Source organism: Aquarana catesbeiana, linkage group LG07, assembly GCF_042186555.1.
Source record: "Aquarana catesbeiana isolate 2022-GZ linkage group LG07, ASM4218655v1, whole genome shotgun sequence".
NCBI classification, from domain to species: Eukaryota; Metazoa; Chordata; class Amphibia; order Anura; family Ranidae; genus Aquarana; species Aquarana catesbeiana.
Window position 1 is genome coordinate 31,518,120 of NC_133330.1, and position 16,312 is coordinate 31,534,431.

General features: G+C 46.5%; 1 protein-coding gene across 4 annotated transcripts in view; it reads left to right on the forward strand.

Annotated features, from left to right (window-relative positions):
• CHCHD6 (coiled-coil-helix-coiled-coil-helix domain containing 6) overlaps window positions 1-16,312 on the forward strand; it is a 447,244-nt gene that overhangs the window by 331,668 nt on the left and 99,264 nt on the right. For all 4 annotated transcript variants that reach the window (XM_073591921.1, XM_073591919.1, XM_073591917.1 and 1 more), the window contains one exon: window positions 795-930. In XM_073591921.1, the coding sequence (XP_073448022.1) occupies window positions 795-930 (136 nt within the window). The remainder of the gene's footprint in view (window positions 1-794; window positions 931-16,312) is intronic.

Sequence of the window (16,312 nt, forward strand, 5' to 3'; positions counted from 1 at the left end):
GGCAGCCAAAGCCGATTGATCGCTCGTCTCTCGGCTGCCCCCCGCCGCCATCCTCGGTCAGGGAATCAGGAAGTGAAGCATTGTGGCTTCACTGCCGGTTCACTACTGCGCATGTGCGAGTCGCGCTGCGCATCTTCACTGGTCCCCGTTGTGTTCCCAGAACGGGCATGCCCGAGAAACCCAGAAACAGGCAGCCTGTGCCTGTAGGAGCGGCCCCATTGCAGTATATGTACTGCGGCAGGTCGGCAAGCGGTTAAAAACAAGTGTTTTCGTTGAGTAATAGCATCTTGTCATTGAAAATAATGGATTATGTCTCGCATGGGCAACATAAGGGAAAAAGTAAAGTGGCCAAATCTCAACTGAAACAGGTGAAAAGTTCTTTCCATCTCTATTTATATATATATATATATATATATATATATATATAAAAAAGCAAAATCCATTAAGAAAATGGATGTCATTGTGATAACTGGTGGTGAAAAGCGGCAGAATACCCAGAAAAATAAACAGCCTGAACTATTTTTTTTTTTAATGAATACAAGGAGAGGGAGATTTTTAAAAATCTGAAAAATTCAATGTTGACTTTTTTCTAAACAAGACTCTTCAGTTCTTTTTTTGGTAAGTTCCTGGAACTGGTTGTTAGGACACAAGCATAAGGTGGTTCAGCGGCCTGTTAGTAGGATCCGCTGACCATGGTGCTGAAATAACGAGCGGCTGTTGTTTGCTGTTTACTGTGTACAGCGATGTGTGATTCTATTTGTACTGATTGTAACCTCGTGTACTCTTCTTGGCAGGAAGAGAAGTTATGACCCCGTGTGCCAGAACCTCCAGTCCAACATTCTGAAATGTTACTCAGAAAACCAGCAGGAGCTGCTCAACTGTAGTGACCTGGCCAAGGAGTATCAGAGCTGTGTGCGAGAGGCACAAAAGGTAATGTTTGTGACATATTTTATCATGGGTACGTTGATTTACGTCGCATTCTAAAAATTCATAGATTAACCCTTTGGCTGCCATGAGCCATTTTTGCATTTTTTTTTGCACACGTTTAAAGTGGTTGTAAACCCACTTTGGGGGAAAAAAAAAAAAAAATCTAACACCTGCAAGACAAAGGCATAATGAGCTAGTATGCATAGCATACTACCCTGTTTCCCCGAAAATAAGACCTGTCTTCGATCTCAGGTGAGTATTACATAATGAGCTACCCTGTTCCCCAAAAATAAGCCCTACCCTGAAAATAAGACCTACAAGGACTTTAACTAGGGCTTATTTGGGGGGGGTAGGGCTTATATTGCAGCCATCACCGACAATCATGCTAGGTCTTATTTTCGGGGAAACAGGGTAGCTCATTATGTAATACTCACCTGAGATCGAAGCCCCTCGCTGCGGTGCCCGTACACCGCACTGGCCGGCTACATCACTCCCGGGGGGTTACTTCCGGGTATCGCGGCTCCGGCACTGTGATCGGCCGGAGCCGTGATGACGTCATTCCCACGCATGTGCGCGGGAGCCGCCGGTAACGGCAAACTCACTGACGCAAACGGCACGTACGTTGACGATGGCGTCAGCACATGCAAATACAGGGGATATCTCCTAAACCGTGTAGGTTTAGGAGATCTCTTGGGTAGCTACAGGTAAGCCTTATTATAGTCGTCAGCGAGGGATCTAATCGCTGACGAAGTCCAATAGGACGTAACGCCGCGTACGGGGGGGAGGAGCTTCGTTACGGATGTCACCCGCTATTTGTGTGTGTCGGTACTACACTGTGTTGTAGTCCGATCATTTTTTAGAGCGCTCGTTCTTTTTACTGTTAACCAAGTGAATTTTTCAATAAAGCAAACGGATTACTCTTAGATGGTATCCCTTATATTTTGTATTTGACATTGTGGAGCGGTCTTTCCTTCATCTTCATATATCGGGCTGGACGGCTGGTTTATTCCCCTGGATGACCGGACCTGTAGGCAGCAGTGATATCTTCCAGAGACACCACCAGCAATTACCATCATCCCCGTGGGGGATACATGTGATGTTGACCCCTGCTTCGCAGAGGTCCACAGAATATGGTAAGCGCATTTTGAGTTTTTGGGAGAAGATACTATATAAGACCGATTCATGTCGTTTGAAGTGTATTTAATACGGATTTATCCTGATGGACATTTGTGAAATCTATCCATCCATCCTTTGAACATTCAATTTTACCTATTGCGCTGCACTTACCCTTCATCAAAATATCTGAGCACCTTGAAGAATTCATTGAGAATTGGTACTACATGCATGGAACTAGGTACTGATGCGTTCGTTTATCAAAAACAGTGTCAAATATTGCACTAATTTTATTTCGCCCTCTTTTACTTTTATAATAAAAAAAATATTTTTACAATCATCAGTGATCATTAACTTGTGATCGGCCCAACTTTGTCTGCTCAACAGCTATCCTTATCGTTAGTGTATTTTATGTGTAGCCCAAAACAATTCCTCTTCTTCTCATGTGGCCCAGGAAGGTCAAAGGGTTGGACACTGCTGCCCTAGAGAATAAAATAGTGGTCATTTCAATTTTGTTATGTAACGTGGTGTTACCGCAAAGGTCTCCAAAAATGGACTGGACAAAATTATTGGCACCTTCAATTTAATATTTGGTAGCTCACCCCTTTGAAAAAAATATTTGAAATCACTTCCTGTAACCATCAGTGAGTTTCTTACACCTCTCTACTGGAATTTTGAATCACTCTTCTTTCTCCAACTACTCCAGGTCTCTCAGATTGGAAGGGTTTCTTTACCCAACTGCTGTCTTGAGATCTCTCACACAGGTGCTCTATGGGATTTAAATTGCTGGCCAGTTCAGTACCCTCCAGTGCTTGCCTTCTTGAGGGGGGACTCGCTGTGTTTGGAGGAAGAAAAATGCTGACTATGACCTAGAGCTGGGCGATTTTCTAAAAAAAAAAAATCTGCGATTTAAAAAAAAAAAAAAAAAAAAAAAACCCGATTCATGATTTTTTTTTGGACACCACGCCGGTCCTGAGGAGCTGCGGGCAGGAGTTTTAAGGCGAGGCCGCGGCTTCAGCCTAGTCCGCGGCGTCCGGCCTCGCGGACTAGGCCAAAGCCATGGTCTTGCCTAAAAACTCCTGCCTGCAGCTCCCCAGGACCGGCGCAGTGTCAGCGCCGGTCCTGGTGAAAAAAAAAAAATCGATATGCTGAAATTTTGAATCGATTTGACCTCTCAACTCGATTCAAGATTTAAATCGATTTTTTCCCCAGCCCTACTATGATCCTAAGGCTTAATGTACATGAAAGGTTTTTACAACCTCTCCTGAATGATTTAACATGACAGATAGTAACCCACCTTATAAAACGTCCGTTTGAAAAAATAACGTGGCGTAGTTTAGACATGTTTGGACTCGTTTAGAAGCTTTTAGCGCTTGAAATGCCTCTAAACTCAGCATCTGAACTCGTTTTTTGCTTTCCAAAAAAGGCCTAAAACGACATTAAACGAATACATCTTGTACATGTACTGATAAGATAACATTGGATGAGTTCAGGGGCAACTGAAAAAAGCAGCCAACTGCCTCTGAATGTCCGTTTACCAGCAGCAGTGTACATGAAGCCTAGGCACACCATTCCTACAGTCAAGCACGGAGGTGGAAACATTATACTTTGGGGCTGTTTATCTGCTAATACAACAAAGGAGTGGCTCAAGAAGAAGCACATTAAGGTCATGGAGTGGCCTAGCCAGTCTCCAGACCTTAATCCTGTAGAAAATGTATGGAGGGAGTTGAAACTTCGAGTTGCCAAGTGACAGCCAAGAAACCTTAAGGATTTAGAGAAGATCTGTAAAGAAGAGTGGACCAAAATCCCTCCTGAGATGTGTGCAAACCTGGTCACCAACTACAAGAAACGTCTTACCTCTGTGCTTGCCAACAAGGGTTTCCTGTCGCATCATGGCAGCATACACTTTGGGTTGTGACTCCGCCCCCACAACCTGATAGGACTACATAGCTATAAGTTGTAGAGATGGCCCCTGCCCAGTATTCTCTTATTTTTCCTCACCTGAAGGACTGAACATATCAGAAGCACCCCCCTACCGAATTCGCCCCAGCCAGGTTCTAGCCTCTCCTGGGTGGAAGTCCTTACCTGTACAGCCTCTAAACGAGCTAGATGGAAGGAGCCCCGCTCTGGTGATCTCGGGGGTATGTTGCGGTCTAGTATAAGCCTTAAACAGGCTTAGTTGTTGTGCAGCGGTCGCCATGCCTCCTTTTTTCACTTTGTGTCTTTCTCCCTCTTTGCTGGGCTCTGTGGTCCCTCTGTGCCTCCCTACAGGCTTCCCGGGCGTCTCGGCGCTTCCGCGCATGCGCGGTGCGCGCCGTCAGGGCGTCCTTTCGATTTTGCCAGTTTCCAAGATGGCGCCGGGCGCCTCGCGCCGCTACTGCGCATGCGCGAGCGGGTCGTGACCTCGGCGGCCATGGCGGCAAATTTAAAAGCCCTGTTTGTCATTTCTGAGCTCTCCTTGCTTCCTGGAAGACTTCTGACTGCTGTATTTTGAACTTCTGCATTCCTAAAGCTCCCTCTCTCTCTGGGTAAGTGTCTAATGCTTATGCACTGTTTTGTGGGACCTGGTTGCATGTTCTTACCTTCCTATACCTTTCTCAGGTATTCACCTTCCTCTCCTATGGAGGCCGCTGCCCCAGCAGATCACCACCAGCCTAATAGGTAGGGGGGGGGGATTCCAGCGGTAAGTAGAGAAGATTGAAAAAGAGAGCAGGACCGTACTAATGCTACCTAATTGGTCAGCCCTGTCAGGTCCGCAAGATCATCTAAATCAGGACGAAGAGAATCTTCGCACAGGAGAAGCCGCTCCGGCCATAGACGCAGCCGCTCACGCGGAAGAAGCCGCTCAGGCCGCAAGGGGAGTCGCAGACGGAGTCGATCCCACTCAAGGCATAGCCGTTCCTACCGCAGAAGATCCCCTGCACGAGGACACCAATCCTCTACGCACCCTTCCCGCCCAGCCGGGAACGCTTGCTGGGTATGTGGGGCCACGGCCCTCCCAGACAAACTAGCCTGCCGCAAGTGCATAGATGAAGCCACCAGGGAGAAAGAGCCGGATTCCATAGAACCCACTGGAGTCTCTACTCCCCAGGTCTCGACTCCTGATGTGGAGTTTACGGCCTATAGCACCTCACCCACCATTCCCAGTGCATCAAGAGAGCAAGAACTACTGTCGGATGATGAAGAGCCGGAAGCTTCAGCTGGCTTTGATTTTGCGCTCATAGAACCGTTCATCAGATCGGTTAAGGAAGCGATTAACTGGGAGGAGCTTGAGGAGACACAGCCTAAACAGATTAAGGAGGAGTGGCAGAATCCGGAAAAGAAGTTCAGTCTGTCCCACAGACTTACCAAACTGTACCCTCTCAAGGAACCCAGAGTATCTCCTTTACTTTCTCCTCCAGTAGTGGATGCATCTTTGATGCGTCTAGCCAGGCACGTGATGCTCCCCATTGAAGATGCAGTAACGTTCAGAGACGTGCTTGACAGGAAGGTGGATACAGACCTTAAGAGAGCTTACCTGTTCGCAGGAGGCGCCTGCAGGCCAGCGGTGGCATTAGCGGCGGTTGGGAAAGCTATCTCCAGCTGGTCCTCAGCTACAGCGAGGCTCGTCACTGAGGGCGCAGATCAAGAACAGATCACTAAGGCCTTACAAGAACTTAGCCTTGCGGGAGATTTCGTGGCGGAGGCTTCCGTAGATACTATCAGATCCACCTCAAGGTCTATGTTAGCCTCTGTAATGGCCAGAAGGGCGCTATGGCTTAAACCTTGGTCGGCTGACCCCGCCTCGAAGTCAAACTGGTGCAGGATTCCGTATGATGGGGTGAACCTCTTTGGAGCAAAGCTGGATACCGCAATCTCTAAAGTAACAGGCGGGAAGTCGGGTCTCATACCATCGGACAGAAGGCCGAAACAACAAAGGCCACCTCCCTTTAAACGTAACCTTCCGGAAAGATATAGGGATGCGAAATCCTATAGACCCGGGAAGGAATACAGAAGGAGCTGGAAGAACCCCCAGACGTCCTTCCTTAAGTTCCAGAAACCCAAGACCCCTGCCTCCAATGACCAGAAGTCCTTTTGAAGGTTCGCCCGCCCAACCAGCGGTAGTGGGGGCCAGACTCACAAAGTTCAAGTTGGTCTGGGCGGGAATGATAAAAGACCCATGGACGGTGTCCACCATTCATTTCGGTCACAGGTGGGCATTCAGAGGTCGTCCTCCAAGAGACCAATTCTGCTCAACCAGACTTCCTCCTTCTCAAGAGAAAAGACTATCCCTAGTCCAGTATATCCAAGAGTTGCTCCAGAAACAAGCAATAGTGGAGGTTCCGCCATCCCAAAGAGGCAAAGGTTTCTACTCCCCACTTTTCTTAGTGAAAAAGAAATCAGGGGACCTTCGTCCAGTCTTGGACCTAAAAAACCTCAACCGGTCGATACGGTTAGAAACATTCAAGATGGAAAGCCTTCAATCAATCCTCCAAGCAATAAACTTGGGAGATTGGATGCTGTCAATCGACCTCCAGGACGCGTATTTGCATATCCCTATCCATTCCGAGTTCCAAAAATTTCTCCGGTTTACCCTAAATCATCGGCACTTCCAATTCCGAAGCCTTCCGTTCGGGATCTCTACCGCACCCAGGACGTTTACAAAAGTCCTATTACCTGTAATAGCCCACCTGAGAGAAAACGGGCTGAGGGTCCACCATTGCCTGGACGACATCCTACTTCTCTCAGACAGCCAGGACTCTCTTGTCCTTCACAGGGAAATCCTGGTCTCCACATTACAGTCCCTAGGGTGGCTGATAAATTGGAAGAAGAGCAACATCCATCCCACACAGAGAATGGTCTTTCTGGGGGCCGAATTGGACACAAGGGAGAATACGGTGGAATTTCCGGGGGAAAAAATCCCTCCTCTAATTCAAAAGGTGAAAAGGGCAATCTCCACTACAATGCTCCCGGCCAGGACCTGTCTCAGTATCCTGGGCTCCCTAGCTTCCACCATTCCAATGGTCCAATGGGCGCAATGGAACTCGAGGCCTCTTCAGATCTCCTTCCTACGTCAGTGGAAGGGCACATCAATGTCCCAACCAATCCTCATCTCTCAGGAGGTAAAGCAATCGTTGATGTGGTGGGTACGTCCTCACAACTTGAGAAGATGCAGGCATATAGTCACTCCCTATCAAGAAACCGTGACCTCAGATGCCAGTCTACAGGGATGGGGAGCCCACTATCAGGACCTTGCGGCTCAGGGTCGTTGGCCTTTCAGGGCACAGGATACAGTGTCGAACGTTCTGGAGATGAGAGCAGCGTTCCAGGCTCTCCTGGCCTTCAGTTCTCACTTGAGGAGGAAGCACGTCCTCCTGAGGATGGACAACAAGGTGGCCGTTGCCTACATCAACAGGCAGGGGGGCACCAGAAGCAGGTCCATGTTACAGGAGGTCCGTCCTGTTCTGGAATGGGCGCAGCTGAATCTACTGGACCTAAGGGCGGTTTATGTCCCGGGAGTCCAGAACACCTTAGCCGACTCACTAAGCAGAAATTTCCACTCCAACAACGAATGGTCTCTGAGTCCACAAGCCTATGCTCTCATATCCCGAACCTGGGGTCCTCCAGAGATAGACCTAGCAGCAACTCCGGAGAACACAAAGTGTCAGAGATTCCTATCAAGGACACCGTTTCCTTCGGCAGAGGGGACGGACTGCCTCCAACACCCCTGGAACTTTCACCTGGGGTACATTTTCCCCCCGACGCCTCTCATAGCGAGATTCCTCCTGAGGCTCAAGAAGTCAACAGCATTGGTGGTAGCAGTGATCCCTTTCTGGCCGAGGAGGCCATGGTTTACTACCCTCATGCAGCTGAACACGGCAGAGCCTCTGCCTCTCCCATTGACGACAGACCTACTCTCCCAGGGACATCTTCTTCACCCGAACCCGGGGAAGCTACACTTGATGGCCTGGAGACTGAAAGGGCTAGGTACCTAGAGCAGGGCTGTTCCCAGAAGGTGGTGGATACCTTACTCCAGGCCAGAAAGCCTACTACCAACATCACGTACAGAAGAGTTTGGGAAAAATTTGTCTCCTTCTCCCACCAGCAAGGTTGGGACTCGTCCTCCCCGTCGGTGTCTCACATCTTGGAGTTCCTTCAATCAGGCCTAGAGAAAGGCCTTAGGTCAAGCACCCTGAAGGTCCAGGTATCGGCCCTGTCCGCCTTGACAGGAGTTAAATGGGCGCAAGAGCCTCTGGTGGTTCAGTTTCAGAGGGCCTGTCTAAAGCTGAGGCCCCCCAGAAAACCGTCATTCCCGGTCTGGGATCTCTCAATTGTTCTAGAGTCATTATCCAAGGAACCCTTTTTTCCAATGCAGAGCATATCCCTCTGGGATCTAACGCTGAAGGTTTCATTTTTAATAGCCATAACATCGGCGAAGCGAGTGTCAGAAATGCAAGCTCTAATGGTTAGCGAACCATACTTGGTTGTTCTTCCAGACAGGCTAGTCCTAAGGCCTTCGGATCGATTCATCCCCAAGGTGTCCTCATCCTTCCATTTTAACCAGGAGATTAATCTTCCAGCACTCAGCACGGATCAGGGAGACCCTCATCCACTAGATGTTAAGGGTACCGTTATAGAATACCTCTCAGCAACAAAATCCATCAGAAAGTCGGAAAACCTCCTAATTATCCCACATGGTTTCAGGAGAGGTCAAGCGGCATCCTCACGCACCATCGCTTCATGGCTAGTAAAGACCATCAAGAGATCTTACTCACTGAGTAACCATCAAGTACCTGAGGGCTTAAGGGCACACTCCACCAGGGCAGTGGCAACCTCCTGGGCGGCATATTGTAGAGTCTCGGCGGAGACGATTTGCAGAGCGGCTACCTGGTCCTCCAGGAACACCTTCATGTCTCATTACAAGGTGGATTCCGCCTGCTTATCCACGGTGGATTTCGGAAGATCCGTTATCCAGGCCAATTCCTCTATTATTTGATTAATAAACTTAGTTTGAATTCCCACCCAGTCTTTGCGAGTTACTCCCCAAAGTGTATGCTGCCATGATGCGACAGGAAAACGGAAAATTGTATACTCACCTTTCCGTAATTTTCCTTTCCTGTCGTATCTTCATGGCAGCATACAATCTCCCTCCCGTCTAAGGTGAGATATATATATACGGAGAATACTGGGCAGGGGCCATCTCTACAACTTATAGCTATGTAGTCCTATCAGGTTGTGGGGGCGGAGTCACAACCCAAAGTGTATGCTGCCATGAAGATACGACAGGAAAGGAAAATTACGGAAAGGTGAGTATACAATTTTCCGTTTTCTCCACCAAGTACTAAGTGATGCTTTGGGGATCAAATACTTATTTAACTCAATTTATAACATTTGTTTTATGTATTTTTTCTGGATTTGTGGTTGATATTCTGTCTCTATCATTTAAAATACACCTATGATAAAAATGATAGACCCTTCATTTCTTTGTAAGTGGGCAAACTTACAAAATCTATGGGGGATCAAATAATTCTTTTCCCCCACTGTATATATATAAATGTATTATACACTGTTTCCAATACAGCGCTTTGTTACAGCGTACAATAAAAAAACTGCCTGTGTAATTTCATAATAGTATTTTACAAAGTCCTATCATTACTCATTATATATATAAAAATGTATATTTTTCTGTTATTTGACACAGAACTGAGACTCTGGTTGGTCACACACGCACTTTAACCGTAACAAAAGAGAAACAATATAAAGAAAAAAAATCGTTTTGCCACTTTTGCTTCAATTATATACTACTTACTTGCTCTTTCCCAATCACATTTATTGATTATTTGCTAGCCAGCTGCGTTCAAAGTAACCATAAATACAGCCGTCAAATACCATCGTAAAGATAGTAAATAGAGATAAATTGCCTTTTTATAAATAGGCTGCTGTCTGTCCGAAAAAAAAAAACCCCATAAACTTCTCTTGCTTGCGCCTCTTGTGTATGTTAAGCAGAACTAAAGTCCACAGCACTTACCTCTGCGTCAGCAGTCCGATACTCGGGGGTCCCTCGTCGGTGCCTGCATCTTCTCCCTGGCTTCTTTCTGGTGCTCTTCTTTAGTCATCTGGATTGGCTGGTATGGAAGGATGTCACTCTCATGCAAGTGCAGCCATCATGGTACATAGGCATTGTGCTGATATGTAAGCTGTGCTGCACATGAGCAGCTCAGTTTACATTCTACAGAAGACTGTGAGCATGCAGGTAGGATTATTTTATTGCAGAAGAGACACCACATGCAATAAAGATCCTGTCTGCATGCTCACAATTACTTTTCATTTTAGATTTCAGTTCTGCTTTAAAGTAGAATTCCTGCCTAACAGTAACTAGCCCTAAAAATGCTTCCTTCCCCCTCCTGCTACCTATGCTGACGAACCGGTGTAAAAAAATATGTATACTTACCTATTTTCAGGCCGCTTTTGTCCAGTAACGTGATCTCCTGTGTCTCCACGTGATCTGGCTCTCCCATGTCAGTCAGCGGCAGCTGCAGGGGAGAGAAGGGAATGCTTGATAACATTTGGAAAATATGGGAGCAGTGATGTCATCCATAGGCTCTCATGTCCCAGTGATTGTTGGCACTCCCTTCTTTCCCCTGCAGCAGCCGCTGAGAGCGGGCTGAAAATAGGAAAGTTTTAGGGTTGCACCGATAACGAGCATTTGCACAAGTATTTATACTTGTGCAAATGCTCTGGTGCCTATTCCGATACCTGGGCAGCCTCAGACATGATCGGTGCGGCGGTGGGGGAGTTACAAGCACTGATCTCTCTGTGTGGCTTTCAATAAAGCAGCTGACAGCCGCTTCTCCTCCTCTCTCTCCCATGGCTTTCAGCTGCTTTATTGAAAGCCAAACAGGGAGATCGGTGCTTGTTACTCCCCCACCGCCGCACTGATCGCCCCCCGACTGTCTGCTGTATCCTCTTCTGGCTCGCCGGGTCCTCTGTGTCCTCCTCCAGTCCCCGTCCGTGTCCTCTGGTCCCCGTCCATGCCCTCCTCCGGGTGCCCATCCGTGTCCTCCTCCGGTCCCCGTCCGTAAACTCCTCCGGTCCCCGTCCGTAAACTCCTCCGGTCCCCGTCCGTGTCTTCCTCTGGTCCCCCCCTGTCCCAGATCTGTCAGGATGGAGACCGGCTCCTTCCTTTTCTAAATGAGCAGAGTCAGTGATCACTGACTCTGTCCATTCATAACTGAGCATCGTAAACTGTGTTTACGATGCTTCAGTTTATGAATGGAGAGGAGCCGCTGTCTCCTCCTCTTCATTGATGTTCAGTGCAGCTGAGGCTGCTGAGAAAGGGACTTGGGGAATCTGTGTCCTCAGTCCTTTTCCCTGTCTCAAAGGGAAGATGTCAGGGGTCTGTTTAGACCCCTGATATCTCACCAAAGCCCCCCAACAGGGCTGATAAAAAAATAATAATAATAAAAAGAAAGAATTGTAATAAATATTTAAAAGTTAAATTGTAAATAAAATGAAAATAAATATAAAAAAAACACTGACACTGTCCACTCCCCCCCCCCATCCCCCCCATCCCATCCCATCCCCCCCATCCCATCCCCCCCATCCCATCCCCCCCATCCCATCCCATCCCCCCCATCCCATCCCCCCCATCCCATCCCATCCCCCCCCATCCCATCCCCCCCCATCTCATCTCATCTCATCTCATCTTATCTCATCCCATCTCATCTCATCTCATCCCATCCCATCCCAAAAAAGAAAGCATTAACCCCTTCCCGACCGGAGCACGCCGATGTACATCGGCAGAATGGCACGGCTGGGCAAATGGATTTACAGGTACATCCATTTGAATTTTTCCGCCGTGCCATTGCGTGCGCGCCGGCCGGGAGCTCCGTAAGTTGTGTCGCGGGTCCCGCGGACTCGATCGCCATGGGGATACCCGCGATCGCCTCACGGAAAGGACGAACGGGGAGATGCTGATGTAAACAGCAACTCCCCGTTCTGCCTAGTGACAAGTGTCACTGATCTCTGCTCCCTGTCATTGGGAGCAGAGATCAGTGTAGTGACACAGCTAGCCCATCCCCCTACAGTTAGTAATCATTCCCTAGTACTGACTTAACCCCTCCCCGCCCCTAGTGGTTAACCCCTTCGCTGCCAGTGTCATTTACACAGTAATCAATGCATTTTTATAGCACTGATTGCTGTATAAATGACAATGGTCCCAAAAATGTGTCAAAAATGTCCGACATGTCCGCCATAATGTCGCAGTCACAATAAAAATCGTTGATCGCCGCCATTACTAGTAAAAAAAAAAAATATTAATAAAAATGCCATAAAACTATCCCCTATTTTGTGAACGCTATAACTTTTGCGCAAACCAATCAATAAACGCTTATTGCGATTTTTTTTTTTGCCAAAAATATGTAGAAGAATACGATCGGCCTAAACTGAGGGAAAAAAAATGTTTTTTTATATATTTTTGGGGGATATTATAGCAAAATGTAAAAAATAATGCATTTTTTTTTTCAAAATTGTCGCTCTTATTTTGTTTATAACGCAAAAAATAAAAATCGCAGAGGTGATCAAATACCACCAAAAGAAAGCTCTATTTGTGGGGGGAAAAAAGGATGTCAATATTGTTTGGGAGACATGTTGCACAGCCGCGCAATTGTCAGTTAAAGCGATGCAGTGCCGAATTGCAAAAAAACGCTCTGGTCAGGAAGGGGGTAAAATCTTCCGGGGCTGAAGCGGTTAAAAAAATAATTTAATAAGAATTAAAAAAAAAAAAAATATATATATATATATATATATATATATATATATATATATATATATATATATATATATATATTGTAAAACATCATTTTAAAAACATTGTGAAAAAAAAAACTACTCACACAGTCCATACTTCATCAGTGCTGCATATTAGTGCCACTGTCACATGACATAAAAAAAAATTAATCAGTAACGGCGAGTACCTGAAAAAAAGGATCGGTACTTGTATTCGGTCTTAAAAAAGTGGTATCGGTGCAACTCTAGTGAGTATGTACATTTTTTTTACACAGGTTAGTCAGGTAGCAGGATGGGGAAGAAGCATTTTTAAGGCTAATTGGCGTTAGGCAGGAGTTCTGCATTAGGTATACCATTGAAAGCATTTTGTTGATCCTGCCAGTAGAGCTGATAAATTCCTGTGCTTCCTGCCTGTGCTGTATGGTTATAGGTTATATTGTTCCCCACTATCTCTGTGGACTACAAAACAGCTCCTCCCTATATTATGGGGAATAGGAAAGAGGGAGGTTTTCTGTAGTCCTGTTCTAGAGTGACAGCGCAGCTCCCTCAGTGGACACAGTAGGAGTGAACGTTGTCACCCTAGGACTGGAAGCGTGTTACTGGCAGAATCCTCAAATAAAAATAAAGGAAAAAACAGCCCAAGAAAGGAAAACTAATGCAGCCCTTGCATCTGAGGACTGGTAGACTGCAATATATCACACTTTTGCTGTTGGGTTTAGATATCGCTTAAAGAATATGAAAACCCAACACTTCATATTCCTGATATGTGCCTGCTGTACCATGTGCTTGTATGAAAATGCATCTTGTTCTGTTTGTATTGCTACCTTTGCCTGGAATCCCTGGTGTTCCTTTAATAAGTCCCTTTGCTTTCCTATTCAAAACTGACCACACTAAGGCCCCCTTCACACAGGCGATCTGATCAGGTCCACCTGTCCGTTTTTCTGGAGGACCTAAACAGACCCTCCAGTCTCATCTATGGAGCAGCGGATGCCAGTGGCCACATGTCTGCTGACACCCGCCGCCATCCAATCCAATCGTGTCCACAAAAAACAGACGGATGGGGGACCTATTCCCCATCCGTCTGGCGGTTCGTATTGGATGGCATCGGATGGAAACAGACAGGCGGTTAGTTTTCATCCGATTGCCCCATACACGAGAGCGGGCTGCGTCCGTGTCCACTCTGCATATCGGACGTACATGCACTTGTCATCTGCCTGCTTAGCGGAGAATTCCCCTGCTGAGCAAGAGGATCTCGCTTCACGGAGGCACCCGCGTGAAAGGGGTTTAAGCAGGGGGAACACAGAGTGATCAGTTCTCTAACTATGCTGGGAGCTCAGTGTGCTCTCCTCCAATGATGAGACTTGTCCTGGCATGCCCCCCCTGCACAGCCATTTACTGGGAAGATCAGTGTGCTGCTGTTTCTCCTCCCCCAGCTCTTATGCAGCTGTGAAAAGAGAGCATGTGATCACAAAACAGGAAAAACTAGTGTGTGTGTGTGTGTGTGTGTGTGTGTGTGTGTGTGTATATATATATATAATCCTTTTTTTTTTTTTATATCTGTATACACAAATGTTTTGCCTTACGTTTCTATTTTAGACAGAATGGGTTGTTTTACAAGGTGATCGTTTACAATTACTTTAAACCACTTTTGTGCTTCTACCAGTTTGGAGAGTGATGGGATTAATCTGAATGATATGGATAACTTAAAGTGATTGTAAAGCTTGTTTTTTTTTTTTTTTAATAATAAACATGTTATACTTACCTCTGTGCAAGGGTTTTGCCCAGAGCGGCCCCAATCCTCCTTTTCTGGGGTCCCCTGGCGGCGCTCCTCCTCTTCTCAAGTGCCCCCACGGAGAGCCGCATTCAATTGGGGCACTCGTGCAGGCGCGCTCCCAAGTCCCGCTGCTGCGTCCATTGGCACTGACAGCAGGATTCACCCTCGGCTCCCGTGTCACTGGATTTGATTGACAGCAGCGGGAGCCAATGGCTCCTGCTGCTATCAATCTATCCAATGAGGACCTGAGACAGCGGCTGGAGTTGATGTGCTCGTCCCCATCAATGAGACGATCGGGTTCAGGTAAGAAAAGGGGGAGGTCTGAAGGGGGGCTGCAGCACAAAAGGTTTTTCACCTTGATACATAGAATGAAAAACCCTGAGGGTTTACAACGCCTTTCAAGGCCGGTACACACAATCAGAAAATCGTACGAAAAATACAGCTTTTGAATCGATCGTACGATAATCTGATTGCTTGTACACAGCTTTCGAGAGCACAAGCACAAATATTTTTCTTGTACGATACCATATCATAAGATTTTTATTTTTTTAGTACAGTTGTCATTTAAAAATACATACACAAATACACTACAACACGTGACATCACTTCCAAATTTAAATTCTGTCATATGAGAATTTTCATAACTTCAGTAACCTCTTCATTTTCGATATGAGACTAACATGCAAAAACAAAAAAACTGAACAATCATTCGTCCGGATAATCTCATCATGTACACTAGGCATTAGGCAAGCCATACAGGATTCGAACCGCGTATGGGCAGGCTGAGTATTATACCAAGTTGATGGGCAGGCTGAGTGCACCAAATTGATCAATCGATCAACTTGGGTACAACCAGCATGCCAGGTTTTACATGCAGTTATCACTGGAAGCTGCTATAGCCGCTAGCCATAATCACTGTCTTCTCCCAGCGGGGATAGCTTCCCCCCGGCCCCCGCCGGGAGAATACAATGGCCCGGCAGGAGGGATTGCCGCATCAACACTGTCTGTGTTAATGGGGGGAATTGAGTGAATTTCTCTCCTGCAACCTGTGGTTGCAGGAAAGAAATTTGCACCGTGTATGTCTTGCCTTAGGCAATTCTTCTATCAAGCATTTATCTACACAAGGCTAAACAATGGGATTTGCTATCTTCCTCATCTGTTGACAAGCTTCAAAAATGCTGTTTTGATTAGGCTCTGCAGTCACTGTTCCCATATGAAGACCTGCACAGGTTTGGTGCGTGGCTCCTCTGACAGAGAGGTCAATCTGACCTGTTCCGGTCTACTGGCGCGTTTCATGAACGGTCCCTCTAGGCCTCTCATGTGGTTTGTATGTGATACACACACAGATCAATTCGGTGGGTCTCTGTTGGAGTAGTCACTTTATCTGTTGGTTGTCCTTTTTTTTTTTTCATGTGAAATTGACTGAATGTAATAGCATTTTCTTTCAATGACCTTTCTGAAGCATGCCGGAGTAGACCAAAACTGCGTGTTTTTTCTTCACTCAAACAGTCCAGTAACAAAGGAGGGGGGGGGATCAGTAAGAGATAAAAAAAAGTAGGTTTATAAGTGAACCATACAGGAATAATCTTTTCTCTGCCTTTGCTTGTTAGTAATTCCCGTTCTAGCAATTACTGTAGGACTAGGCTGTTTTCGAGCAGAACAAAAGATGAAAGATTGCTTAGTTAGAAAAATACAATCCAGGGGGTTATCTATTTGCTTTTAGGGGGTAGG